This window comes from Ciona intestinalis, chromosome 2 (genome assembly GCF_000224145.3).
Source record: "Ciona intestinalis chromosome 2, KH, whole genome shotgun sequence".
Classification (NCBI taxonomy): domain Eukaryota; kingdom Metazoa; phylum Chordata; class Ascidiacea; order Phlebobranchia; family Cionidae; genus Ciona; species Ciona intestinalis.
In genome coordinates, this window is record NC_020167.2 from 1,368,961 (window position 1) to 1,395,334 (window position 26,374).

The 26,374-nt window shown below is 34.1% G+C and overlaps 6 protein-coding genes and 1 non-coding gene across 7 annotated transcripts; 6 read left to right on the forward strand and 1 right to left on the reverse strand.

Annotated features, from left to right (window-relative positions):
• The first annotated feature begins 919 nt into the window (after window positions 1–919).
• On the forward strand, window positions 920–5,496 carry LOC100182506. The gene is made up of 13 exons (XM_026840846.1): window positions 920–1,033; window positions 1,186–1,270; window positions 1,999–2,119; window positions 2,279–2,406; window positions 2,470–2,519; window positions 2,600–2,703; window positions 3,001–3,089; window positions 3,473–3,584; window positions 3,649–3,758; window positions 3,913–3,965; window positions 4,051–4,160; window positions 4,386–4,444; window positions 4,810–5,496. The coding sequence occupies exons 2-13, from the start codon at window positions 1,193–1,195 to the stop codon at window positions 5,023–5,025; spliced, it is 1,230 nt and encodes a 409-aa protein (XP_026696647.1). The 5' UTR covers window positions 920–1,033; window positions 1,186–1,192; the 3' UTR covers window positions 5,026–5,496.
• Window positions 5,497–5,506: 10 nt separating this feature from the next.
• On the forward strand, window positions 5,507–7,530 carry LOC104265446 (laccase domain-containing protein 1-like). The gene has a single exon (XM_009859476.3). It carries the CDS (start codon window positions 6,065–6,067, stop codon window positions 7,076–7,078), a length of 1,014 nt encoding a protein of 337 aa, XP_009857778.1. The 5' UTR covers window positions 5,507–6,064; the 3' UTR covers window positions 7,079–7,530.
• Window positions 7,531–7,534: 4 nt separating this feature from the next.
• Window positions 7,535–12,400, forward strand: LOC100180167 (casein kinase I homolog HRR25-like). The gene is made up of 13 exons (XM_002125376.5): window positions 7,535–7,773; window positions 7,857–8,034; window positions 8,137–8,221; window positions 8,776–8,934; window positions 9,156–9,242; window positions 9,451–9,598; window positions 9,949–10,214; window positions 10,308–10,396; window positions 10,522–10,698; window positions 10,956–11,161; window positions 11,299–11,426; window positions 11,604–11,723; window positions 11,879–12,400. Exons 1-13 carry the CDS (start codon window positions 7,605–7,607, stop codon window positions 12,128–12,130), a joined length of 2,064 nt encoding a protein of 687 aa, XP_002125412.3. The 5' UTR covers window positions 7,535–7,604; the 3' UTR covers window positions 12,131–12,400.
• A 781-nt stretch (window positions 12,401–13,181) lies between these two features.
• On the forward strand, window positions 13,182–17,862 carry LOC100177811 (liver carboxylesterase 4). The gene is made up of 9 exons (XM_002121787.2): window positions 13,182–13,408; window positions 13,516–13,711; window positions 13,894–14,090; window positions 14,656–14,819; window positions 15,074–15,225; window positions 15,565–15,786; window positions 15,985–16,138; window positions 17,075–17,324; window positions 17,519–17,862. The coding sequence occupies exons 1-9, from the start codon at window positions 13,251–13,253 to the stop codon at window positions 17,679–17,681; spliced, it is 1,656 nt and encodes a 551-aa protein (XP_002121823.1). The 5' UTR covers window positions 13,182–13,250; the 3' UTR covers window positions 17,682–17,862.
• Window positions 17,863–19,416: 1,554 nt separating this feature from the next.
• On the forward strand, window positions 19,417–20,847 carry LOC101242035 (protein FAM19A3-like). Its single transcript, XM_004225719.3, has 3 exons — window positions 19,417–19,581; window positions 19,841–19,990; window positions 20,360–20,847. The coding sequence occupies exons 1-3, from the start codon at window positions 19,476–19,478 to the stop codon at window positions 20,530–20,532; spliced, it is 429 nt and encodes a 142-aa protein (XP_004225767.1). The 5' UTR covers window positions 19,417–19,475; the 3' UTR covers window positions 20,533–20,847.
• trnam-cau lies at window positions 20,172–20,244 on the forward strand. Its single transcript has one exon. It is a non-coding gene; the product is annotated as a tRNA-Met (tRNA).
• A 1,180-nt stretch (window positions 20,848–22,027) lies between the features above and the next one.
• On the reverse strand, window positions 22,028–25,901 carry LOC100185687 (collagen alpha-1(XII) chain). Its single transcript, XM_009859258.3, has 6 exons — window positions 25,706–25,901; window positions 25,346–25,584; window positions 24,361–24,494; window positions 23,807–23,933; window positions 22,936–23,046; window positions 22,028–22,582 (listed from the first exon to the last, which is right to left on the reverse strand). Exons 3-6 carry the CDS (start codon window positions 24,415–24,417, stop codon window positions 22,359–22,361), a joined length of 519 nt encoding a protein of 172 aa, XP_009857560.1. The 5' UTR covers window positions 24,418–24,494; window positions 25,346–25,584; window positions 25,706–25,901; the 3' UTR covers window positions 22,028–22,358.
• Between the last annotated feature and the right edge of the window lie 473 nt (window positions 25,902–26,374).

Here is a 26,374-nt window from a genome sequence, read left to right on the forward strand (position 1 = left end):
TGGTGAAAACTTGTTTGCCGTCTGCATTACCCTATACACCTCATGGCTAATTTAGGTTATATATTTAAATTCTATATGTCTTATCTAGGAAATTTTTGCTTCTCATTCCGATGGAAAACCTCTTCTTCCTGCTGCTCGTGTGCAACCAAAGAATGGTGTTTTGCATTGGATCATGGACCAATCTGCAGCCAGCAAATTGTAGATTGCAGTCTTTTTAAAAAGGAGTGCTAATTTTACTTTCTATCACTATCTGTATATATATGCTTTACAAATTGTCTGTGCAATTTTTAAGCCATATATAAATGACGTTTGTATTGGTTACTATAAAGTAGTTTAACTTAAATCATAGTTGACGTTTTAATGTGTGTTGTATGGCATTTAATTAAATAAATATTATTCGTCTTCATATGAATGTGTATTTAAATAAAGCTGTGGTCTCGATGCTTCGAAATATTTATAATGTATTTTCCAACATGGTTATAGAGTAAGTAGTTCACCATTAATTGATGACAGTTCATTGTAACCTACAGGAAGCATCATATGATGCAAAGGGCATTATTTCTACTGTCCGGACTTGTTTTAGCAACCCTGTATCCATGCAAAATACAAACAAATAAAACTACATTGTTTATAGCGTTATATTATATCCTTTTTTTGTGAAATATGGGTTAGAGGCCCAATACGCCTACCAGTGTGGGCGTAGTAGCAATAATGACGTGTGACATTAAACCAACAATATGATTAAATGTAGGTAATGGTTGGTTGTGCCAATCTGTGAATGCAGAATAACACTTGTTTGTTAAAGTGAATGCAGAATAACACCTGTTTGCTGTTTGAAAAGAATGTACTGCGCGGTAAACACGGGGATTTCCCTGTATTTTGGGAAACTCCCATCTGTTAATTTACATACATATGCTATACTAGGACCGCTAGGTGGTAGGAAGTATGTTAACTTCCTCTTATCGTTATTTCACTCACTCAGCGAAATATAAAGCAGAAGATCAAGGCAAATTGGCAGTTCTAGTTTCTTCAGGTTAAATGTAACTGCATTTCCATATACTATATTTTAAAGAGATTATTTTGTTTAACATTTAAGTATATAGTAATGTGGATAACTTTATTACATATAAGTGTGTTTAGACTATAAAAAACCTATAATTTTTATTGAAATTAATTTATTATTAGCATAACCATGGACAATGACACTCTTACAGTTAAGTTTTACAATCAATGTGATGCTGATTTTTGGAATGCAATACCTGGAGATCAGGTAATAAAGAAATAAGACCTACTATTTAAATTTTACCAAATTTTAATGCTTCTTATTAAACCAAAAAAAGTAATGTATTTATGTGTCAAGGAGTTGGATAATTTCAATAGCACAATACAATATATAGATGAAAACCAGTAGGCTATAATATGTGGGTGTTTAGTCAGTATGTGTGGGCGAATGTAGCGAAATAAGAAAGCCTTATATATTAGGAGGGGTAAGTTGGGACACCTTTAGCACATAATAACCAAATATCCTGATCGTGATAATTCTTTGAATATTCTTTGTTTACCACCGAATGGGACGAGAAAGTAAAATGAAAAGCGTCTCATCTTCCCCACCCTACTATATGTCAGACTTTGTTCATTACCCAACACCCAGACTGTTTTACATACCACCGTTGTGACTCGGAACTGACTAAGTTTGCTTCTGAACTTCATGTGATATAGCAATACAGGGAAAGACCCCTTACGAGTTAAACCATATGTGCAACTTTGTAAATAAATGTTTGTCTTTATGGTTTACAAATTGAACAACCCATTAGTGTACTTGTATAAGCACGAGAATCATGTCCTTGGGCAGAACATTCATGACAATTGCCTTAAACCAGTGGTCACTAATTTGTCAGAATTATCAGCCATACAATATAAATAAATATACAAATAAAATTTATTATTTCATTCAAAAGATATGCTTTAGGCAAAAAGACATAACGAATATTTTTACAGAGATACAAGTGTTGGGGTGACATTTGCACAACATTGTCGCGACAATGCTTAGTAAATGAAAAAACAAAAACGCTCATATATGGGTTGTTAAGTGGAGATACTTCTAGGCCTCTGGGTTGTGGTTAGTACTACTTTACTAACAAGATTCTAGAATTTTTAATTTCTAAGAAATACTATATTCCACACTTACAAGAATTAACAATTAACTTATACCATTTAAGCACTTATTAACTTTTTTTGACATTTTGTATCATGCATTTGCAACTATTGTTTATTTCAGATCAAGATGTCAGGGAAAGATCAGAGGACAGAAAAAGAAAAAAGATTAGTGAAAGATCTTTCATGCTTTTAACAGCAAGGTTTGGTTCAACTCAACCACGTAAAGATTCATGTTACCTTGTACAACAGGTTATTCAACTTTTACATTTTCTATTTTGAAATTTAAACTATTTTGTGTATTGTTTTTATTAGGTTCAAAATTTAAGCAATTCCATTGTGAACTATGATGGAGAAACTCTTAGGTTGGTAGAACCTGGGTTTTATTCTGTATTATATGCAAATGCTGTTGTTTTGTGGCTCAGTTTACATTGTTTTCCGATAGTTGGTTTGGTGGAGAAATGACAATGGATGAAGCAGAAAAACGACTTGAATTCAAACCAGATGGAACATACCTTGTTCGGTTTAGTGAAGGTTATGCTGCTCAAGGTTGGTTTCAACATTAATTTTGATAAAGAATCAAACTTGTATTTGCTATGCATCTGCGCAAACATCATGACGAAGAATAAAACTTGTACAGATAAAATGGTCACCACACTACGTGCCTGTGAAAACCAGCTTATGAGTGATATAAGCTTACTGCCTGTGTCCAGTTTCTAAAAATCTTTCCATGAAGCTTACAGAGAAAATCCCCCTCTGTTCAGTAACTTCACAGGTGTTACACAACAGATAAATTATGTACCATCTTTTGTACTGCTATTTGTTTACTGACCCTTTTCCTTTTAGGTGGTTTCGCATTCTCAGTTAAAGGGGTAGTTAAAAAGAAGCCTGCTGAAGGATCACCATCCCACAGCATTTACCATTACAGAATTTTGGTAAAACCTATAATTTAAATATATAAATAGCAAACAATACAATAAAATTAAGTGAAAATGAATTAAAACTTTTACCAAGCCCAACCTAAATATGTTACTGTTTACCCCCCCCTTCCCAGTATTCAAACATTTTGTATATGATTGCTTTTGCCTTACTGCTGTATAACTTTTGATTTGAATGTTTCTCTTCGAAAGGGTCATCCTGAGACTGCAAGTAGTAGTATGTTGAACCAATTGATAAAAAGGTAGTTGTTATTTCTAATACCAACTCCAACAGATGTATCCAATATATACCTTACCATCATTTTATTTACATTTGCTAATATTTTATTAAATTTAAAAAAACAATATCTGGAAGTTGAATTCATAAATATGTATTCTAGGATGAAAAACCCTTAAACAGCATACTTCTAAAGTTTTCAAATGATTTTGGAATGAATGAAAAAGGAAAAGAAGCAAAGACAATTTCTAGACTGTTGAAATCAGAACGAGGAGGTGCAGATAAATTTGTATGTATCTGTTGTGATTTATATAAATATACATTGTGTATCTTTTAAAGATGGTAATGAAGACCCCGAAGACCTTGTATCAAGAAAATCTTTCTTAAGCTTAACAACAAGATTTAGTTCCACTAAATCTCTCAATGGTTCTTGTTATTTATTGCAGCAAGTAAGTTTTATATTATGTTTTGTTACACTGTGCCATATTTGCTATTTTTTAAAGGCACACAACGGTGTTAGTATAGACCCCAGAACCTTATCCTCTATAGTTAAGAGGCCAGTTCAACAACTGTGGATTTTTCATGCGTAATTTTATTTCTTAGATTGGACAACTGGTGGAGAATTCCATACGTAGAGTTGAGGGAAAAAAATACAGGTAAACTAAATATACAGGTGAAAAAAAAATACAGGTCTTTTTGTTTAAAAGCTTTTTGGACTAATTGGCAAAATAAACACTTAAGTTGGTTTGCTGGTGAAATGGAGAAGGAGGAAGCTGAAAGAAGGCTTGGTTCATCTGTTTGCGATCCAGGAACCTATCTTATTCGGTTTAGTGATAAGGAAGCATCCAAAGGTATAACATTCTAAAAAGTAAACAATGTGCATTACAAAAGTATGATTTTATATTCCAAAACTGGATTCATTTTTATCATTCTAAAAGTTTTTCATGATATAGAGTTTTATTGTGAACATCTTTCATCATCTACAGTGAGGTAAAGTATGTAGAGAAAGAGCAATTTAAAAATTCTATTGAATGACTTTAATTTATTGAATTATAAACTTTAAAATATATTTTAAGGGGGATTTGTTTTTTCAATCAAAGTAACTGAAACAACAATCAGACATTACATGATTGAGGTAAAATTAATTCAATTTTGTTTCAAATTTGTTAACTTAGCTTGCATATTCATTAAACAATGTTGTTTAAGAAATATAGTGTTGTAATATTGTTATTTTAACTTGATTTTTATAAATTAGCAAATTTATTCCATCGACTATACTGTATTTTAATTTTTTTTTTTAATACTGTATTTTAATTTTTTTTTTGATTGGAGAAATTACCCTGAATTGATTTATTGTACTTAAACAATATATAAACAATCTTAGTAACTTAGGTATTTTTGTAAATTCTTGTTTCAATGAGCATTCTAAAAAGTGTTTTTCAATTTTATGTTTGTTTTTGTAAAAAAAATAAGATCATATGTTTTAAATTGTTTTGTTAGGGTAAACCAGATACCGCATGTAATGGAAATGAATACGATGCTAAGTTAGTTTTGTTGCCAGTACAAGAAGGGAAAGAAAATGAAACCTTTCCAAACCTTGTTACACTTGTTGAAGATAGAATTCGCATGCATGAATTTGATGGTGTGAAAGCAAAATATGTTTGTCGTGATCTTCAATTTAATGCTGTGTTTAAGGGTTATAAAAAAACAACATAATAACAAAATTAAAAAAAAAGTGGACGTTCCGAAATAAAATTGTGCCATCAATTTAGAATGCAAAAATTATTCTTCTTGTTAAAGTCCATCTATTATTGTTGTTGCTTTTAAACATTTCCTAAATTGTAAATATGCTATTTTTCATTTACACCTTCAGTTTGTGTTATATATATTACCATTTGTTTATTGCGCAGTAGTCCGTGTGAACAAATTTTTTTTTTGTAAAATGAGCTTACCTGTCCATTTTCTTGCTTCTTGGTTAATTTCATTCCCTATTTTATTACTTAACTGTGTTTGTGTATTTTAAACCCAATATTATAAACATATATATTGCTTTAATTTGTTGTAGTTTATCAAAACGTGAACAATTTTGTAAATTCGTGTGTTTTTCCAAAATGTGATCATTTGAATATTTTTAATAACAGCTTTTTTATAACATTGGTGTCTGATTATTAACTTGTACTTTTATAATTACAGAGGTATGTGAGGGATTTAATGTTAAGGTAAATGTGATATTTGTAACATTCCTGTGCTGGGTATTTGTGAAAGAAGAATTTTAAACCAAGTCAAAATTTAAAGATGAATGAGAAGAAGATTCTGTTATTATCAAAATTATCGAACCAAGTTTGTTTATAATGAACACAGGTTGACTTGCTCATACACTAACATAAGATACATTATAATCATATTGCAAAACTAGTAACATAACAAGTAACAACTAGTTTTCCGTACTTAGTATCTCTCAAGCGGGCATGAGATGTGTAAAATAAAACACCTGTGTTATACCTTCAGTTACCCTACCACATGATTATAGGTAATTGATTTATTTTTGTAGTTATACTAGTTCATTTTTATATTAGTTCAGGGAGTAGGTTAATATATACTTGACATCTGCTTTACCACATAATTTAACCTTGCATTCTTATTACAGTATATTTGCTGAATTTCCAGAAACAATGTGTTTGAGTATTTATTTACTTTTTACCTTTATTTTCTTGTAAATCTAAATAAATAAGATTTTTAACTGAACATATAAACCATGAATAACAATGTCATTGCTGTTCTGGGTAAGTTTGACATGGGAGATTTGGAAGCTGTTTTCTGTGATTTCCAAGTAAAATGGAGTGAGGACTTTCCAGAGACCAAGCCAGGATTTTTTCTGACTTACTTTCACGGCGATGTTCAATCTAATTTACTCATCAAACATTTCAACTGCGATGTTCATATTCTGAAATACTGGTGCCAGTCTAATGAATGTAATGATGAATCATTGGTTCATTCAATCTATTCTTTAAAAGCAGCTATTGACAAGCCAAAGTGTTCATCAGGTATGCTGCTGGTACCACCCAATCTGTTCGATCAATGTAGGGATATTGCTTATGTGCTTTTCACATCAATCTATCAGATAAAAGTAAAATCTTGTTCTTATCTTGAATGGGATATTGTCCAACTGGGGAAAGAAACCAATATTCAAGACCATATTGTAAACTATCTCTCCCAGCTAAAAACTTCAGATGAAATAAAGTTTTTACAATCAAGTTTGGTCCCATCACAGTTTTATCATGGATATTCACTCCGGTATGGAGGGTTGTCAACTTTTTCTGACCATGCTTCACTCAATATGTGTTTTTCTTCACGTAAGAAAGACTGCAAGGAAGTGGTTAACGAAAATCGGATCCGACTGGCAAAAGCTGGTAAAAAAAAAAAAAAAGCTGGTGGAACGAAACCCAAAGATTTGTTAGTTACAGTTGGTCCTTCACTTGGTGTGTGTTGCTGTGAATTTGGCATTGAAGGTTCAAATCAGTTTCTATCTATCGACAAAGCTTGTGTTGTGTGGAAAGAAAATCACCCAAAGCCCTTTCTTAATTTAAGGTTGGCTGCTTCTATCTTGCTAGTTAAAGAAGGTATTCCAAAATCTAATATAGATGATGGAACATCTGATGGATCTGCTCTTGCTACTTGCACGAAATGTGATCCTGATCGAAAGTTGTTTTCGTTTCGTCGTGATGGACCTCAGTTTGGAAATCAAGTTGGGTTTATTGGAATGAAATAGAGCCAACGTTATAAATGCAGCTTAGTTTGTACTTTGTTGAAACAATAGGCTATTGTATTTGTTTATTAATCCACTAATGCTATGTGGACAGTACATTTATGTATCATTATACAAGCATTTTAATTTGATTTTAAAGCTTTTATGTTTTTATTCACTTTGAATTTTGGATCCATTTACACAGTTAGATGTAAATAAAATGTAATTATTAATAATTATTATTGTATCTCGTTTTACAAATATATTTCCATTGTTTGTTGTTAATATTATTCTTTTTATATATTATTTTGTTATGATGCTATTTATACTTTTAAGTTTAAGTTTACAATAATACGGTTTCAGGTTTGCTGTTTATAAGTTCTGTGTTTGTGTCATTCATATTTGTAGTTGTCATTTTATGTTTAATTGCTTTTAGTTGCTTAAAATATATGTTTTATATAATGTAACTTTTCATGTTTAGATTTACTAATTGACATTCATAGAATTTATATGCATTTTAAACTCCTGTAAATAAGCACGAAAGTCAAAAATGCTGGAACCACTGCAAAGATCATCAACTGATATCTTAAATATGTTAAGAGAAGAAACTGAATCAATAAGGAGTGAACAGGGTGAATCTGTTCGATTTCATGCATTAAACAACATATGTTATAAAATGGAAAGCTTTCGGAGAGATCTGGAAAACCTTATCAATGCTGGTAAAATTAGAATTTTAATTCTATTTTGCTTTACTTTTCAATAGCTAAGGTAGTTATAATATCACTGCTATATCATTGTTCAGAAAAGTCTGAAATTCTTCCTGAAGAATTTGGCCTTGGCTCTAAAAAGAATGTTAAATTGGGTGGAGGAAGCTTTGGGGTAGTTTATAAATCAAACTATAAAGGAACATCTGTGGCTGTAAAGGTTATGAATGATACCAAGGATGAAAACAATAGAGACAAAGAACTTAACTACTTAAAGTAAGTGTATTTACATGTAAAAGTATAGTAAATTTAATTTCTATTAGCAGAGTAAAGAAATCTTACATTTTGTTTTATTCAAAATTATTCTAATTTTTGCAGGGTCCTCAGACATGATAACATCATTGGGTTTCGTGGTTGTGGAATGTATCAATCCAAACGCTTCATTGTGTTGGAATATATCAAGGTACATATGTAATGAATAATGATACGTCAATGAACGCAAATATTTATCTACTCCTTTATGTGGCATTTATACACGCCATTTACCAGTTATCAAGTATGCAACTTTGAGGTTGTTTGTATTTTTTTATAATTATTTGTATGGTCTAAACATGCGCCGTAGCACAGTTGGTGAGCACGCCTGCCTCCAACCCAGAGGTAATCGGTTCAAGGTTCTTCACTCCTACCATTGTGGGCGTATGTGTCTTTGGGCAAGACAACTACTTGCCGGCAATTGCTCAAACCCAGTGATGAATAATGGGTTTTCCAAATTATCAGCCACACATAAAAAAAACTAAAATAAACAAAGAAACAATCACCCACAAAGTAACATACTTGGTAACTTGTAGGCTGGCACGAGGTGTATGAAACGTTAACACTTATTCAACCCATTAGTAACTGGATTGAAGAATTTTCCTTCTTTAGTGGTAGCATCCTCAAATGTTAACGTCTATAAGTTGGTTACCGGAAGAAAACTTTAATTAAAGGGTTAAGGTATTGATTTAAACTCTTTTACAGGAAAACTTGTATCTGTTTACAAAGAATTATTCATCAGATGATGGAGAAGGGTTGTCTGCATTCATGGCATGGGGAATCAGCAAACAACTTGCCAATGTAATGAACTACCTTCATTCGCGCCCAATGACTCATGGAGATCTCAAACCAGACAATATTTTGGTACTACACAAGTTTTCTTTAAATAATATAAAATATATTGAGTAAGAATTTTAGATATTTCAAACTTAGTTATTAACTTCCAAAAAATAATTAACATAAAGTAATCAATAAGAAGTGTTGTATATCTTAGCATTGTTAAAGTATTACCAATATATTTATGTTAAAGCAACAATTAAAATATTGGTACACCACAAACAACTATCAATAATTTGTTACTTTAGGTTGATCGGTCTACCGTAAACCCAAGAATAAAACTTTGTGATTTTGGTCTTGCTTGTCGCAAAGATGAATACACCGCAGACAAATCGGTATTTTAGATTGTTTTTAATTTAAATTGTTGCAGTCAAGGTACCAAGATTAACAAAACGAAGAAGTTGAATTATTAAAACCTTTATCACTTTATTTACATGAAAAGTTGTTATTACAAACCAAGTAACAATATTTACAATCATTCACCCAGTTCGTGTTGGAGTTTAACTGTAGCAATTGCAGTAATTATTCTTGTATTTGGTTTAGGAGGGTCATGTCAGATACAAAAAGAAAGGTGTTGCAGAAAACTTTGATGGATTGCTTGAGCAAGATGTCTTTTGTTTTGGACTGATTGTTCTTTTTGTCAGAACTGGTAAAAGGCCTTGGAACAAAGTCAACACTTCTGATTTAACAAGTACAAAACAATGTTATTAGTTTTAAAGAATTCACTTATTTTGGCAACTTATACATAATGCTCTTTAGTGACACAAGTGTTTGTAACAAAGTAACAAAAATGCAAACAGCTATTTGGAAACAATCCATTACTTTTTAGTCCATAGAAAAATCTTCTTCCAGCATTTGGATTGTGTTGTCATCAGTCTAACTGTTGCTTTCAATAAGTTTTTATAAAATATTACAAAGTTGTTTTGTGGTTAATTTAGAATGCAAGTTTGCATTTTTGTCTCTAAAGAGTCATGCATATTTATCATACATTTATAAATTAGTATAAAATTATATTAGTTAAAAACAAAAGTTATTTTTTAGGTCAGAGGAAACAAGATGGTTTAGAAGTAAAAGTAAAACAAGACAAGATTATCATTGGGGATGAGGAAGTTTCAAAAAGTGTTGGGGGAGAATTGGAAGAGATAATCTCCGTCAGTTGTAAAAACGGAACAAGCTTTGAAAAAATCGTTACAAAATATTTCTCCAAAGAAAATCCTTTCAAAATGAAGGAAATCAAGGGAGAATTTTTTTCCTGTGGCTTTCTCACTCAAACAAACATATTTGTTGCAGATTCTGTTGTAGCAGAAGTAAGTTTATGCAAATTATAATGTAAAGTAAACTGTCTACTTTTTCCTAGATTTGGTAAATTATAATCTGAACAAGTAAAATATTTTTATAAGGAACATGAAAATGAAGTGAAGTTTCCAACATACCAACCTGTTGACCTGGAATGTGTTGTAGATGTAACATTCGATCCGAAAGATAATGTGTAGGTTATGTCAACTTAGTTTGTTTATATTTTTGAAGCAGTTTTATCTCTTATTCAAAAACTGTTTTTAAAATTCATTGTGTGATTAGATTTTAACAGCAGTGCATTACTTAATTAAATTGTAGAATGAACGACGTATCCGGGTTAAGAGATGAAAAACTGGAAAACACGTATCTGGAAAATATACAAAAGTATAAGAAACAAGCTCAAGCAAAGATCATTGACAACAACAAAACAATTGCTCTGCGGTCAATCACACCAAGTCGTCCTGGTGATGATGAAAAACAGAGAATGGATTTGAGGTAATAGGTCTCTTGTCGCTTGCCTTGTTAGGAAATCGGCAAGCCTCATAATTCACTGAGATCTATATAATGGCACCTTAGGTGTTGGGGTGATAGGCCACTCATGCCTCCCAACATCTTAGGGGCAGTACCCATTGGAGAATAGAACATTCCGTTTAAACAATGTTTAAGGTAATAGAATTATTGGTATATTCAGTAAACATTGATTTTTTACCAGCAACATAATTTTCTTTATTAAATTTGTTACCTTTTACCAGATTTGTTGAATCAAATTATGTTCACCACCGGGCAATGCGTGACATTTGGCGCGATTTTGATGAGGAAAAGAAAAACAAGATCGTTTCCAGGAAGAGTGATGTTCATCCACATTATAGCACGTCTTTTGGTCTGCATGTTGCAGTGCTCACATGTGAAGATGATGGAACAAGAAAATTTGTTTTTTCTCAAAGATCACAGAAAAAAGGTAAATTGATATTAAGATTTCTTTTCTTCTTTGTAATATAAATCATTTCAAGTGTTTACATATTAAGTGTGTACTAAGTGTTCAAGTGTTTACATATTTAAGTATTGTTTTAATATTGTACATACATATGCACAAAGGGATGGCAAGTCCAGGTGATTACACTTGTGGTGCAGTTGAAAGTTGCTCAGTTGTGGATTATATTCAAAAAACAGAGAAATTTGCAACTGTTTCGCTTATCAACACAGCAGCTCGTGGACTTTCTGAAGTAAGTTACCGTTAGGCGCTAACATAAGTATATCATTTGTTTTGTCGACAATACATAATTACTATGTTATAAAACCTTTTTTAATATTTTTCTTCAGTTGACACATTAGTTGTATCCATATACTCTTCTAAGGGTTTTTCAAAGTGAGTTCACACTAATGTTGAAAACAATCTTTAGGAGTTGGGTCTTCACCTGCAGGGAGAGGATATAAAAGCTATATGCCTTAACACAATATACCTGAAGTTTGATAACCATGAATGGGGAATGTGTGGATTTGTTGATCTTACTGATAAAAGGGTTAGAATTTTTATTTTTTTGACTTGCAATACTATTTATTTTAATCTGTTTATGTTTTTAAATATTTACTTTCTTCGTATTTGTAAGTGGTAAATAAAACAAAATTCGTATTTATCTTATGATGTTTACACACATGTTAACAGCCGTTTATTTAGATATCTCAGAATAATCGGTTAAACTTCAAAACACTGAATGGGGCATTCACAGCTGGGCCTAAGGATAAGTTTGAGCATGCACTGATCGTTGGTGTGGATTTTAAGTTGGAGACAATGGTAGCGTGGCTGCGTAAAGAGCATCTTAAACTGGCAAGTTCAACCAAAATTGCGGCGGTAAAGGTCCTGGAGAGCTTCTTTGGAACTTCAGAAGTTATGAAAATGTTCGAAAAATATAATAAATCAGACAAGTGATATAAAATGTGAAGATATGTAATTGTGCTCTTTTGATTGTTTAACTTACATGCGTCGCATATTAAAACCTACAACTGAACCTAGTACTTGGGGTAAGATGGAACACCTTTAGCATGTCATTTCCAAATATCGTGTTTTAAACAATTAACAATGGTCTAGTGAAGCCGTGACGATACGGTTTTATAATTTTTTGAATGTTATTGTATATAAACTGGTATTAAATTGTCAGCGCTAAACTTTATCTGATTAAATTCTTCTAGTGTAAACAAATGATACATCTGTTTACTTTAAGCAGCCTAAGTTGCAGGAAATAGAGCGGAACGGTTAAGCTGAGTGGGCATAAAAGCAAAGTGTTATATTACGGTTAGGCTAAGTTGGCAATAGGAATTTGTTATATAACGGTTAAGCTAAGTGGGCATAAGAGCAAAGTGTTATATTACAGTTAGGCTAAGTTGGAAATAAGAAGGATTTGTTATATAACTACCTGCAGTGGCGCGTTTGAGAGTTCCTGTTCTGGTTGAACAACTTTATTGTGCCATTAATGATTAAGCACAGCCAAAGACTCCATCGGTGATGTTCGTTTTGAAACCAGCAAACAGTGACCTAGCTAATCATAGGAAATAAGTGAATTTATCTTAACGGAGTCTAGTTGTAACATGAAGAACCCACAAAGTACCATACTCGGTATTGTTGGTAACGCGTTAGCTGACACGAGCTGTATATAAATACCCGTGACCGGAAAACGATTATCGTTTTCCATCCACGCGAGGATCAAGTAAGTTGCAATTAACCAACATCAAGTAGAGTAGCCTATTACGTCAAAAGTATTTGTTTAAACCGTTGCGGGTATCGCTTGTACATTTCATGCAAAATATAGTAGTGTGGGGGGAGATGGGACATCTTTAGCACATAATATCCAAATTTCCCGATTGTGTTTTAAACAATTAACAACGGTCTATGGAAGTCGTGAGGATACGGTTTGATAATTATTTAAATTTTCTTTGTTTACTACCAAATGCGGCGAGAAATAGAATGATAAGGTGTCCCATCTTCCCCCACCCCACTATATCTTAGAAACGCTTCTTTTATAAGCATAGGCTAAGGTAGAACTTGTTTTAAAATGACGGAGTGTCCTACTGTAACAACCGCATATGGAAAGGTACGGGGAAAAGTACTGAAAAGTCTTGGGGTCAGTGGTTCAAAGGAAGTTTATAAATTCGCAGGTGTTCCTTTTGCTAAACCACCTGTTGGGGCATTGAGATTTGAACCTCCACAAAAGTAAGTCATATATGCCACTTTAAAAGCACTCTCACGAGCGTCAAAATTGAGTTAACGCATATTTATCTACGTATTAGCAAAGTTTTTTAACGTTGGTTCCATAACAGACCCGATTCTTGGGATGGTGTGAAAGAAACTACAAAAAGTGGTCCAATACCAATGCAAGATGCAAGGGCGAATGCAAAGCTTCTACCGTATTTAATGGCGCACGTGGATGCGTTGGAAACTGGGTTTGAAAGGAGTGAAGATTGTCTTTATTTGGATGTCTATACTCCTTCGACATCAGACTCTTCTTCTTTACCGGTAGGATCAAAATATACAAACGCCTATAAACTTCCATGTCTATACTTATATGCTGCTGTGCAACATTTATTGTGGCCAAAGGTTGTTTGAGTAACCATTTACACATTTTGTAAATCATTTACTGCCAAAGGAGAACATACACATGGCATTGCTTTAAACAGACCTGTGTTATTGTTTTGCAGGTGATGGTTTGGATATATGGCGGTGGGCTGCAGAACGGGTTTGGGAATATTTACCACGCGCATTGCTTATGTGCATTATACGATGTCGTGGTTGTTGTTCCAACATACCGTGTGAATATTTGTGGGTTTTTGACGCTGGGTGCTGATACTAAATGGCCGGGAAACATCGGGATGCTGGATCAAGTAGCGGCACTTAAGTATGTCGATTTGTATTTGGGTAATGTTCGATGCTATACACCTGAGTTTGCTTATTACCCAAGTATACCACACAGTTGTATTCGATAGTTTATATAGTGGGGAAAGATGGGACACATTTTCATTCTATTTTCTCTCCCATATGGTAGTAAACAAAGAACATCCAAAGAATTATAAAACCCTATTCTCACAACTCTTATAGGGTTTGTTTAAAACACAATCAGGATATTCGGATACCATGTGCTAAAGGTGTCCCATCTTCCCCCGCCCTACTATAACAATTAAAGAAATTTGTAAAACATTTCGCCGTAGTGGCACCGAGTTTAATGCGCTTGTTTTTTAACCAGAGAACATGTGGTGTAAATTTTAATACTGCTACCAGTGCGGGCATGTGTATCTTTGGGCCCAATGTATAACGACAGTTACTTAGCCATGTAGGCAAATTGAAAAAAACTCGTAAATGGCCGCAGGGTAAACAATACCATGTTATAACTGCTGCAGTTCCTGTGGGCGAAGATAGATAAGTGACAGCATCAACCAGTGCTTTATTAATATTTCGACGAAAAGGTGGACACGCGACAACGTGAAAGGTTTCGGTGGCGACCCCTCGAACGTCACAATATTTGGAGAAAGTGCCGGGGCTTTTTCCGTCGGTCTACATGTTGTATCTCCAATGTCAAAGGGTCTCTTTCATCGCGCCATCTCGCACAGTGGAACTGCTCACTTTCCAGGTTAGCCTTTATGCCTACACATATTAAATTTAGTAGAGTGGGGCAAAACGGGACATAGGGTAAAACGGGACTTGTTAAACCTGTATTTACTGGGACCTATTTTTCGATCGTCACGACTCTCATAGAATGCGTTATATGTTTAAAAACACAACCAATTTATTTGATTGTTTTCGATCCACACGGCTCGCTAAAAATGTTCCTTCTTACGCTGTTTGTAGCATTTGCTTAATATTGTTTGCGTCAAATATATACAGTGCTGCTATCACGTAGTTCAAAAGATGCGCTTCAATCGTTGTTGGAATTCTTAAACATAAAAGAAACTAAACCTGAGGTAATCGTTGAGAAGCTGAAGCAAGTTCCGATGCAACAACTGCTTGAAGCGCAGTGGAAAATACAAACAGAGAAGGTATCGACATCTAGTAGGCTGGCGGAAGATGGGACACCTTTTTATTTTATTCTCGCGTTCGATTTAGTCGTAACAAAGAATATTGAAAGAATTATAAAGCCGTATACTCACGACTCCCATAGACTTTTTTTAATTGTTTAAAACACGATCAAGATATTTGTATATTATACTGCTAACGGTGTCACGTCTTCCCTCGCCCTACTATAATATAATTAACAAAGACGTGCTGCTTACACTAGCCATGCTCATGTTATATCTTATTTTATACGTGTTGATTTTATACGTTTTGGTTTTATACATTTTTATCTTATACAGATAAGCTCATTTTATTTTATACAGGGACTCTTTCATATATTTTACTCGTGTGTGGATAATAAGTTCATTACGGATGATCCGCTGAACATATGGAAGGCTAAGGGCACCGCACCAGTTCCTTATATGGTAGGATGCAACAATTCTGAAGGTGATGGGATATTAGTCGCGATTGTAACTGATAACGATGCAACCGAAGAAAAAACGCTTCAATTTATTCAAGACAGTCTGCAAGCTATGGAAACCCCGGTAAGAGGTTTTAGGAAAACTTGTAACAAAAAATATAATATTAAAATTGATACTCACGACAGGCGTTTATAACATATTTGGAATCAACTTAACTGAAAAAATAAAACACTTCCGGTGCAGTGTGTATCATCACAATTAACCGCCTTCTGAAATCCTGATAATATTAAATGAATATACACTGTGTTTTGGAATCCACAGGCAAATAAGATGGAAGAAGCCGTGTCTATAGTTTTACAAAAATATGCCACCGGTTTGGACAACGATAAGGAAAAATGGATGAAAATGTATGGCGCACTCATGAGGGACTTGTGGTTCATTGTGCCTAGTATAATGCAATGTAACGCACATGCTGGTGAGTGGTGGTGTAAATATTTTTATATATAGTATATATTAGGGTACATCTAGGGTGGGTGGAGATGGGACGCCTGTTCATTCTATTTTCTCGTACCATTTAGTAGTAAAGGCAATTCAAAGCATTATAAAACCGTATTTCACGACTCCAATAGACCGCTGTTAATTGTTTAAAACACGATCAGGATATTTAGATATTATGTGATAAAGGTGTCCTATCTTCCCCACCCTACTATTAGGGATGCACATTACAGAATAATTAGGTATTCTATGATATCCTAGAATACTTTATTTCGAATCTAGAATTCCGAATCTAGAATTTCGAATCTTTTTATATTTATAGGAGAAATAATATTACCCACATAAGTCAGTTTATAGACTCCTTTATAGTAGCCTTTTTGGATCATGAGCTGAAAAATGATCAAAAACTGTACTATTGGGTAATTTTTGCGTCATGAAACGTATAGCAGGCTATGAAAAGACGTTGCGAAACGTTTACTCTCAAAAGTCCCACAAACACAAATTTTTTTTTTTTTTTAATTATTAAGTTTCAAAAATTGTTAATATAGTTTATGAGAAGACGTGTGATGACGTCATTAAACAGAATACCGAATCCCGTAATTAGATTCGAATACAAAAGGATTCGAATCTCATGGATTCGAAATTCTGTAATGTGCATCCCTACCTACTATATGGATAAAGTTGTTCTAGAAAAGATAAAATTGTATTAATATTAAACTCTTTTCCTGTATGTGGCAAATTGTATAAATTTTGTTTTTATTGGACTTTTGGCTTTAAGTTTATACTTATTTCACACGGAACGGGTATTACAAATCAAAATTTAAAATAAGTTGTCTTCGGCCAAAAATTAATATTATAGATTCTTCTCCCCATTTTTTTACTTATAAGTTTAATCATCGATTCGTTTCCATTACAGCGGCAGGGCGCAAAACATTCCTTTATTACATGACACAACAACCACGGCATAACCATACCAACCAATATGGAGCAGAAATTAAAAACAAGCCGGATCATTGTGAGTGTGACCATGCTGATGACATCCTCTACACATTTGGGTTGCCCCTCTTCTCTAAGGATCAGTTCAAACCGGAAGTCGAGTTCAGTGAGGAAGATAAGACGTTTTCCCTCCACTGGATGGCGTATATAACAAACTTCGCGAAATATGGGTAAGCGACAAAATATGGGCTTAGATTAAATGGTCGCCTGTTGACTTACACGTATGGGTTATATATGGTTTGGCTAATACAGGCCAGGTTCGATTTGTTTGCTATATACTTTATAAAAAAAATTCAAACCACAATAAAACCTGCAAATTACTTTAAACTACCTTCCAGTTACCCTACTTTTAAATATTTTCCAGAGACCCAAATAAAGGCCACGACGTTCCTGTCAATTGGCCGACATACGACGAGGCGAACGGGTATTTTCTCGAAGCCTCTAACGAGATCAGGGCGCGAAAAAACTTAAAACCAGACACGTTTGAGTTTTGGACCAAAATCATTCCCGCTTTTATAAAGAAATAATGACAAAAAGTTTGTGTTTTAAAAAAACATCTAATAACATACGTTTTTAATTTTGTTTTTTTCAGAGTTAAATACAATTACCACATTGTGTTAATAGTTGCAATCATGTTAATAATACATTGTTTATTATTATTAAACAAACGTGTACGCATATCATATTAAAATACTATAATTGACAGTATATAGGATTGCTGAACATTTCTATTTTGCTGTTTTAGTTTGGTTTCCACAAAAGTTGCTTTGGATTTATAATCACAAGCATTGATCGGCTTTGATGTGAATTTTTAGCATTAATCCAGGCTGTATTGCTTGCGCAGAAGGTTGTCCATCAAAATTGATTGATTGACGTTCGTATGACGCCCAATCCAAACCTTAAATAGGGAGTTATAATTTATTTAAAACACGGTGCTAGTCGGTGGAGTTAAAATGGCAGTTAATCGATGCAGGAAGGTAAAATAAAACAATCTCCATCGCCGCGATTGCCCTCCACTCCTATTTCTCGCGGCTACAAGTTAAAAGCTCTCGATGTCGGTAGATTGGTATGCGCCCGTATTAGCAGCTTAAAGGGGAAGATTTTAATGGCAGCACGGATCAAGATTTTAATAATTGATTACGCAATCCCTTTGAAGGGATGAATTCCAACTTATGGAGGCAAACATCAAAAACGCATTCCGTGGGGAATGCTTTAACCGCAATGGAAAGATATCCACAACTGGTAGGCTAAATTTTCAATAGCAACGTTGACCTTGTGCCTAAGAAACGAGTCGAGCAGCAGCGTAAACAAAATTCTGTCGCCGTTACAAAGTTGCAGCAGACAAAAGTTTGAAAGGTGGTATGAAAAATTCATGTAACCGTGTCAAGCAATTATTTTAGCGCATGAAGTAATTAGATTTGATGTAGACAATCTGTCATTTTAAAACTATATAGATAACATGATGTTGTAATATGATCTAAAATTGCCAATACTTTTACTAAGACATAAAGAACAAGTACAGAACAAGCTGAAAGGAATAATTCACCATAAAACTTATCTATTAGTTTTCCATTAGCTGCTGATATGCGTCGCCATACCTTATTCTTTTATGGATTTTACAATATGATGTCATATTCGATGATTCGTTTAGATTGAAATTCGAAAGCATTACGTCACAAGAACAGCACACGGTCGCCAATTTATCGGCATGCCTTGATTAAAAGTTGAAATATTGATATCAGCGAGATTTTAATTTCTTGCAATCGATAGTAAAGCGTAGAAGAAATATTCATAATAATCAATCGAACCTGTACATGGGTATTTCAATACAGCCCCTCGCTGTTTAAATAGTTGTACAGCTTACAGCGCAGGAGAGTACAGTTTGTGTTCTTTATCGACTAAGTGATATCGTATTAACAGTCACAAAAAACATTTATACAAGATCGAGTAAAAAAGGTACGAAGTCTGCAGGTGTTTTAAAGTTGATGTTAGATAGAGGTAAGTAAAGTAACAAACACGTGACCTTGTTATAAAAAATAAAACTTGTCTTGTCGTTGTTGCAGCAGCTCTTACCTGTTATTTTTGTCTCGAAGTTACACGTAGGTGTGTATTATAAGTTATGAATTATTGAAATCCACGGAATTCGCATCAATTTGTCGAATTCATTCTGTGGGATAATAATTGCTTAACTTACTTCAAAACTCCTGTTTCGTGTTGACCGTGACATGACTAGTTGTTTAAAAATTCATTGCGTTTAGGATATAGTGCTTTAGCAATTAGACAAGTTGAGTTCACATTCTACAAAAATAACTGAAACTAAAATGACGAAATTTACGAAGATGCATTTCGTAGTTATTCTCCTTCTTTTAAGCTGCCTGAAGACAGCAAATCCGCGGAGCATTCCCACTACTGCGGAAACTGTGCCAGGTAAAAAGTTAGATAAGTTGTTATATTCCGTAACTCTGACGCTTTTAAAGAATTACGCCTGCGTTGTGTTAAAACATTTAAAATAACGATATTGCTTTTATTTTGTCTCTTCGATTACAGTAGCAAGGCCCAGAAAAAAAATGTGCAAAATATAGGCTACCTTCAACAAAATCGCTGCTTTCTACTTTCAATATCCGTTCAATTTTTGCCAATCGAAAAGTCAAAAAAATTACAAAAATCATTATTTTGTGGTACTCAGAAACAACCTCTGCAATTGAGGATTGTGAAACGATCAGAAAAAAGGTTACAAACCAGGCTGATAAACAAAGTGTTGAAACGAGAGTAAGATGCACTTGCAAAATTGGCAAAGTTGCTGGTACAAGCCGAGAAAATCCCGCCTGTGTTCCAGGTATGCGGCATATTTTATCATTTTTAAAACTTTTATTGGTCTTTTGGTCATGAATTTATTCCAGTTGCACGCTAAACGGTTATTATAAAACCAAGATATAAAACAAGTTGCTTTTAGTCAATATAACACGCTGACAGTAGCGTCTGGGTTGTATACCATGTTTCGCTAAGCGCACTCGCCCGCCTCGATGGCGCAGTAGGCAGCGCGTGAGTCTCATAATCTCAAGGTCGTGAGTTCGATCCTCACTCGGGGCACTTTTTTTTACAAAGTAATTTGGCTGTTTGTTTTTGTCTTTGCTCACGTTTATTTCATTTACGTTGAATATATATTGATTTAATTTTATACAAACGGTATTATTTTTTCCCGCAGAATACGTGTTTCAAGCGGGTTTATGGTGTGACATGGAACCATGCCTCCCAAACGAAGAGTGTCATGTTCTCGAGTCAGAAGTTGGTTGGATTTGCCACGGCGAACAACTATCAAAGGTTACAATAGTCAAGAATTATTCGAATGTTGAAAAGCTACCACAGCTGCCCAAGTGAAGCCAGCGCTATTAATTGGCACGGGCGCCGGAAAACGTGCAAAATATAATCCAACTTTAGAAAACATGCTGACACAATAAACAAAGAACTGACATACGATTACTAATGTCCCTCTTTACTAAACGACTACAAGCTGTAATAAATTGCAAGTATGTTACGCTTTTACAGTCGCTTGTCGCACAGATTTATTTGTTCAGTGCCATTTACGGACTCGACTCTCTGAGAAATGTTTAATGTCGACCGCGGACATTTTATGTCAAGACGAATTTTGTTCGTTGTTGCGACTACTTATTGTCGACTAAAGACATTTTATGTTCGTCACGCACACACAGTTATGTGTATTTTTGTTAAAATTTTACAAATGTAATTTATCTCTTACACAGGCCTTGTTTTTCATGAATTAAATGAGTAGTAGTGTGGGGAAATGACACCCTTATCCAAGTATTGTTTATAGTCCCAAAGTCGAAGTTTATGACGATACTAGGAATTTGTATCATATTCATTTATTAATTAACAACAACTCAAATTAAATTTAAACCTAATAACAAAGTAATATTTAGCATGCAGCAATTCGCAAGGCGGGGTAAATAAATGAAGGACTCCAAAGACCTTGAATTTATAAATGAATTTATCATGTATATACGCAAACAACACAAAATGATAAGTACGTAGAATAAATAAATATATTAATCCGAATTAACAAGAATTTATAACTGTCTCGACTTACCCCGTCTGTTTTCGAAAAATTACACCTGTCAAGCGAACCGCTAAATAACTCGTGTGTTTTATTATATTTTTTGACCAATAGAGTTATCAACTAATAAAGGTATGCTAGTACTAATTCCTAATTCGTGGTATCACCCAAAAAACCGTCACATATTTTGAGTTAAGAAATATAAGGAATTATGTGCTGAAGTGTCTCGTCTCCCCCGATCTACTACATTAGATGATTAAACAAGAAAAAATACCTAATAAATATTCTTGTGTTCACATGGGGTGTGGGTTAGAAAAGAAACTGTAGCATTTTTTTATTAAAGTATCGAGGGTGGGGAAGATGGGACATCTTTCTCATTCTGTTTCCTCGACCCATTTAGTAGCAAACAATCATCGTTCAAAGAATTATAAAACCGTATTATATCACCTCACGACTCCCATAGACCTTTGTTAATTGTTTAAAACACGACCAGGATACTGGGATATTATGTGCTAAAGGTGCCATCTTCGCCTACGGGACTGTATACTTTTTTGGTAGATTGTTTTGTTTTTCGTGGACATCATTTGGTTTATGATAGATGCTTTCTTCGTCACGTAATATTTGTTTGTTGCGGACACACATTATGCCATTATGAAACTTTTATTTTAGTCGCACATTTTATAATTTTTGGGACCATTTTATTTTATATTCGTTCGAAAAATATTTTTGCCGCGGGCATTTAAAGTGTTGCGTGAATTTTATGATTACATGAACATAGATCTGTTGAAAAAAACACGAAAGTAGCGGCCTTGGTACAGTTTTAATTACAGCCTTCATTTACAGTTTACACTGTCAGCATAGCGCACGGATATAGAAGCAAAGCGTTACATGTATAACCTTAATTCTAAAAGTTGGAACATATTTGCAACAACATAGCAGTTTTACAACACATTGTTAAAAACATCATTAAAATCCACATATGCAGAAAAATCGTTGACGATTCGATACACAAAGTGTATAGGCCAAAATACCATGTTGCAAGTTATAAATGACTTCGAAGGCAGTGTTAGTTAATCTCCTACCACGCACAATACATTATAATCTCATAGCCGACACATATATAGCAAGGTCCTTATTGTGTAATACAGTTTCTGCCACACAGAAGCTGATACACATACTTAACATTATTGTCGAGCGCAAGAAAATCCGGAACACGTAGGAAATTTTCAGAACTCGGTGCTGTTACAGCCGATGCAAAGTCAGATGAAGTAGCGTCAGGGCCCACGGCTACAACCGCTAATCTTCCAATATTACGCAACGCTGCAGCTGCGTTTGTGATCGAGTCATCCGGATTACCTTTTTGTGGTAAAAGCGAAAACTTAATTGTTAAATTCACATTTGAGTTGGTAATGTTAAAATTATTGTCCGCGCCGGATCAAAGTGGATAGCGCGCCTGCCTTTACCGCAGACGTAATTGGTTAGAGGCTCATCGCTGCTACCATTGTGGGCGTATGTGTCTGTGTCGCTGTATCATCAAATTATCAGCCATATATATATAAAAGAAGAAATCAAAAAAATATTCACCCCACATACTTGGTACTTTCATTCATATATAATAATAAAACAATAAAACGTGTTTTAATACTTTACCCATATTATAACAGCTTATATTTTCTATGATAAACCGTAATTTTGGTTCAGAAATTTACCTGTTGCAATTAATACTATAAGGTTCTCTACAGTTGGTCGGTCACCAAGTCTTCCTTTGAATGCATTGTTAGACACCCAAGTCATTGCTGCACCAGCGTTTCTACCTAAACCTATAAAAACATGAAATATATTATGTAAAATATTATATAGTAGGGTGGGGAAAGACGAAACACCTTTTCGTTTAGTTTTCTCTTTTCATTTAGTAGTAAACAAAGCACCTTTAATGAATTATAAAACCGTATCTTCACGACTTCCACAAACCGTTGTTATTTGTTTAAAACACGGTCAGGCTATTTAGATATTAGATGTTAAAGGTGTCCCATCTTCCCCCACTCTACTATATTTTACACATACCACAAACTGCAGTGTTATTAAACATAAAGATTAGGTAATAGAAAGGCACATTGCATAGGTCTGTATACTATGAAACATTGAATCAAATTATGCTGTAATATTTTAGTTACCAGAACTAGAACTTCTGCACTGTAACAAAATATAGAATGTATCGCGGCAAAATAAATTAAACTGCCTTTTATTATGTTTTAATATAGGTAACATTAGTAAGTTTTGGCCTGCATTTTACATTGCCATAAGCATAAGATAAACTCAAATTTATAACACTTGTGTTTCATTGCACATTATATGTGGTTTATAGACCTCGTGCCTGCTTAATAAGTTAACAAGAATGCAACTGTTGGGTTGTTATTTGCTTTTTTGTAGGATTACTGACATGAACAGCCCAATAATAACTACAAAGTTTATTGAATATGTATTTCCTACACACTGATACACAATGGTGGTTCTTTCTAACCACTGTTCTATAGCAGTATAGCACGATGTGCAATACATCAACTTAAAAAAAAGCTTTACCTTCGTTGGGAAGACGGGATATGGCAAAATCAAGTGTTGCATAACTGTCATGGGCATCCAAGTACCAAGTTTGTTGATCAGTGAACACAATACGATTGTAAGCAGTCACTGCAACTCGTACATTCATCTGAAAAAAGGGGTAATTTTAGATGTTAAAATTTAGTGGTAGATATATCTAACATTATACAATAGTTTTCGTTTTATAGGTGATATAAATAAAACAGATGTTATTAAAGCAACAACATGTTGACAAATAAACATATGTGAATTAAACCAGGCAGTGGCAGAGGTTACTGATATAAGGCTTCTGGCTGCTACCATTGTGGGTGTATGTGTCCTTGGGCAAGACACTTAACAGCAATTGTTTCAACCCAGTGGTAACTTATGGGATACTGAATTTTAGGTCATACAGAAATAAAACAATCACACACATAAGTTACTTGCTAACTTGAAGCTAACACGAGCTGTTTGAAACAAAACATCCTTGTTATAACGACTGTCATTTTTCGGACAAGCGTGGTAAAAATAAGCTGCATTGAGTTAAAACATCTTACTTGTGATATAGGAAGGTAGGAAGCAAGTCCCGTGATAAACTTCCTCACATCACTCATTGCTCCAACTCCAACACCAGAGTCGATGTCCACAATAAACCAGATATCATGAGTGAATGTGGTGGGACATCCTTCACCTGGCAAGAGAGAAAAAATTTGTTTAAATGTTAGAGAAATTACTACCAAAAATGAAAATTCGTTAAAAAATCCGTTTTTGTTGTTTATATTTAGACTTTGCAGGTGAATGTAAAGGAAAAGATAAGTAACCATGCAAATAGCTTAATATTAAAAATCAAGCTTCAGGGGAATAGGAATAATAAGTACAGATATCATGACAGATCAATATAGCAGCTGCCTCCACATCCATACACTACGTGTACATTGCCCCTGGCATAAACTATTATCAACCACCCCTTAGATAAAGTATGACATCATTACATGTACTAGAATAAATAAACAGCTTCGTAAATAATTTGAGATTATTATATTCTACACAGAATATTAAATGAAATAAAGGTAACTAACAGGATAACAAATAAATAGTGTTTGAAAACGATTGTACCACTTTGTTGACAACAGTAGACAGTAGTCCTACATTGCACACAAACATGTTCGCTACGAAAAAAAAGTCAAGCAACAAATGTTAGCCACGAGAAATACCTTAAGGAAATAAATAACATTACTGAGATTTCATTTAAATTGTAACGTTTGTCGGATGTAATTTCATCCCGCAACTAAGGTGCATTAAAACGTCACAAAAGGTTTAACCTTGCCTGCAGGCCTATTTCCGCGTGGCAACCTGACCAAGTAGTGAAGTAGCTTGACTGGTTTGTTTAAATATTACTTAACTAGTGGTATGCCCGCTACAGCATTTACTGGGATTGATTAGTTTAATGCGCATAAACAAAAACATATAAACAAAGACAGTTCAAACTCAAGTACTTGGTGGGAACAGAATAGAATTACTTCACTTTAACTAAACACTTACAGCAACTTGCAGGTTGGGTCCATGTTCCAATGGATGAACAAGTCGTTTTCTTGGCTCCACTTATTTTGCTTCCAACTGGACAGACAAAGTCACATTGGAGAGGGTTCTTTTGTTTATTGAAGGTACAGGAGACATCTAGTGGCCGATGCGCCTCAAGGTCGAGGTCACGAACTCGGCAATATGGAATTCGGTTGATCGGATAGCAGAATCTCGTGTTTTCAGGGGTTATATCCAGAACACTGTTTAAAAAAATATTAATGGTATTTTTAATATAAAACAAAAATTTTATTGCATATTTCTACATAACTAGAGAAAAAATATGAAAAAATGCCTTTTTTTAAAATCAAATGTATTTTTTACAGTTTTTTTGTCAAGCAGCAAAACTTGAGAGTAGAGTTATATGTGACGTTGACACAACATGCTTGTCCTTGGTACACGATGCTTCCTGTTGCTGATCCAGCTGGACAACAACCGATCCTCTGCTGTTTCCACCCAGTAACCAATGTATGGTTTTCATCAACCTAAAAAATATATTGAATGCAGGTTACTTTATCCATGCATGGCTGGAAAAAGAAAAGTTGATATAACACGGGTGTTCATACACCTCGTGCCTGCTTACAGGTTACCATGTAATGTATGTTACTCTGTGGGTGATTATTTTTTTGAGAGGATTTTATCATTTTTTATGCCTGATAATTTGGACAACCCATTAATGACCACTGGGTTGGAGCAATTGCAGTTACAGTTGTGATGTGGGAAAATAAATTACGTTTTACAATACAACAAACTGGCTATGGCCAACCAATAAACCTACTACATTTCTTAATGGGGAGTTGGGTTAATAGTGGCATAAATATTTTATGTTTGATAATATGCAATGCCATATTATTTTGTCCATATGCACTAGGACGGGGGTGTACAACTGGTAGCAAGCTTTTTACTGAATTTATTTGGCCTGACAATAAGTTTATATAGCAGTTTTATCTAGAAATTTATGCTTCTTAACTTACTATTTCTGCAAGGAGATCT

Coding starts and splice junctions, on each gene's coding strand:
- LOC100182506 (XM_026840846.1), top strand. CDS start 1,193: ATGGACAATGACACTCTTACAGTTAAGTTTTACAATCAATGTGATGCT. Junction 2,120..2,278: donor TTCTAGGCCTCTGGGTTGTG/GTTAGTACTACT, acceptor TGTTTATTTCAG/ATCAAGATGTCAGGGAAAGA. Junction 2,704..3,000: donor TGAAGGTTATGCTGCTCAAG/GTTGGTTTCAAC, acceptor TTTTCCTTTTAG/GTGGTTTCGCATTCTCAGTT.
- LOC104265446 (XM_009859476.3), top strand. CDS start 6,065: ATGAATAACAATGTCATTGCTGTTCTGGGTAAGTTTGACATGGGAGAT.
- LOC100180167 (XM_002125376.5), top strand. CDS start 7,605: ATGCTGGAACCACTGCAAAGATCATCAACTGATATCTTAAATATGTTA. Junction 8,035..8,136: donor AAAGAACTTAACTACTTAAA/GTAAGTGTATTT, acceptor TAATTTTTGCAG/GGTCCTCAGACATGATAACA. Junction 9,243..9,450: donor AATACACCGCAGACAAATCG/GTATTTTAGATT, acceptor TATTTGGTTTAG/GAGGGTCATGTCAGATACAA.
- LOC100177811 (XM_002121787.2), top strand. CDS start 13,251: ATGACGGAGTGTCCTACTGTAACAACCGCATATGGAAAGGTACGGGGA. Junction 15,226..15,564: donor GGAAAATACAAACAGAGAAG/GTATCGACATCT, acceptor TATTTTATACAG/GGACTCTTTCATATATTTTA. Junction 17,325..17,518: donor ACAAACTTCGCGAAATATGG/GTAAGCGACAAA, acceptor AATATTTTCCAG/AGACCCAAATAAAGGCCACG.
- LOC101242035 (XM_004225719.3), top strand. CDS start 19,476: ATGACGAAATTTACGAAGATGCATTTCGTAGTTATTCTCCTTCTTTTA. Junction 19,582..19,840: donor TACTGCGGAAACTGTGCCAG/GTAAAAAGTTAG, acceptor TGTGGTACTCAG/AAACAACCTCTGCAATTGAG. Junction 19,991..20,359: donor AAATCCCGCCTGTGTTCCAG/GTATGCGGCATA, acceptor TTTTTCCCGCAG/AATACGTGTTTCAAGCGGGT.
- LOC100185687 (XM_009859258.3), bottom strand. CDS start 24,417: ATGAGTGATGTGAGGAAGTTTATCACGGGACTTGCTTCCTACCTTCCT. Junction 23,934..24,360: donor CCTACCTTCCTATATCACAA/GTAAGATGTTTT, acceptor CCCTTTTTTCAG/ATGAATGTACGAGTTGCAGT. Junction 22,583..22,935: donor TATAGTATTAATTGCAACAG/GTAAATTTCTGA, acceptor TACCACAAAAAG/GTAATCCGGATGACTCGATC.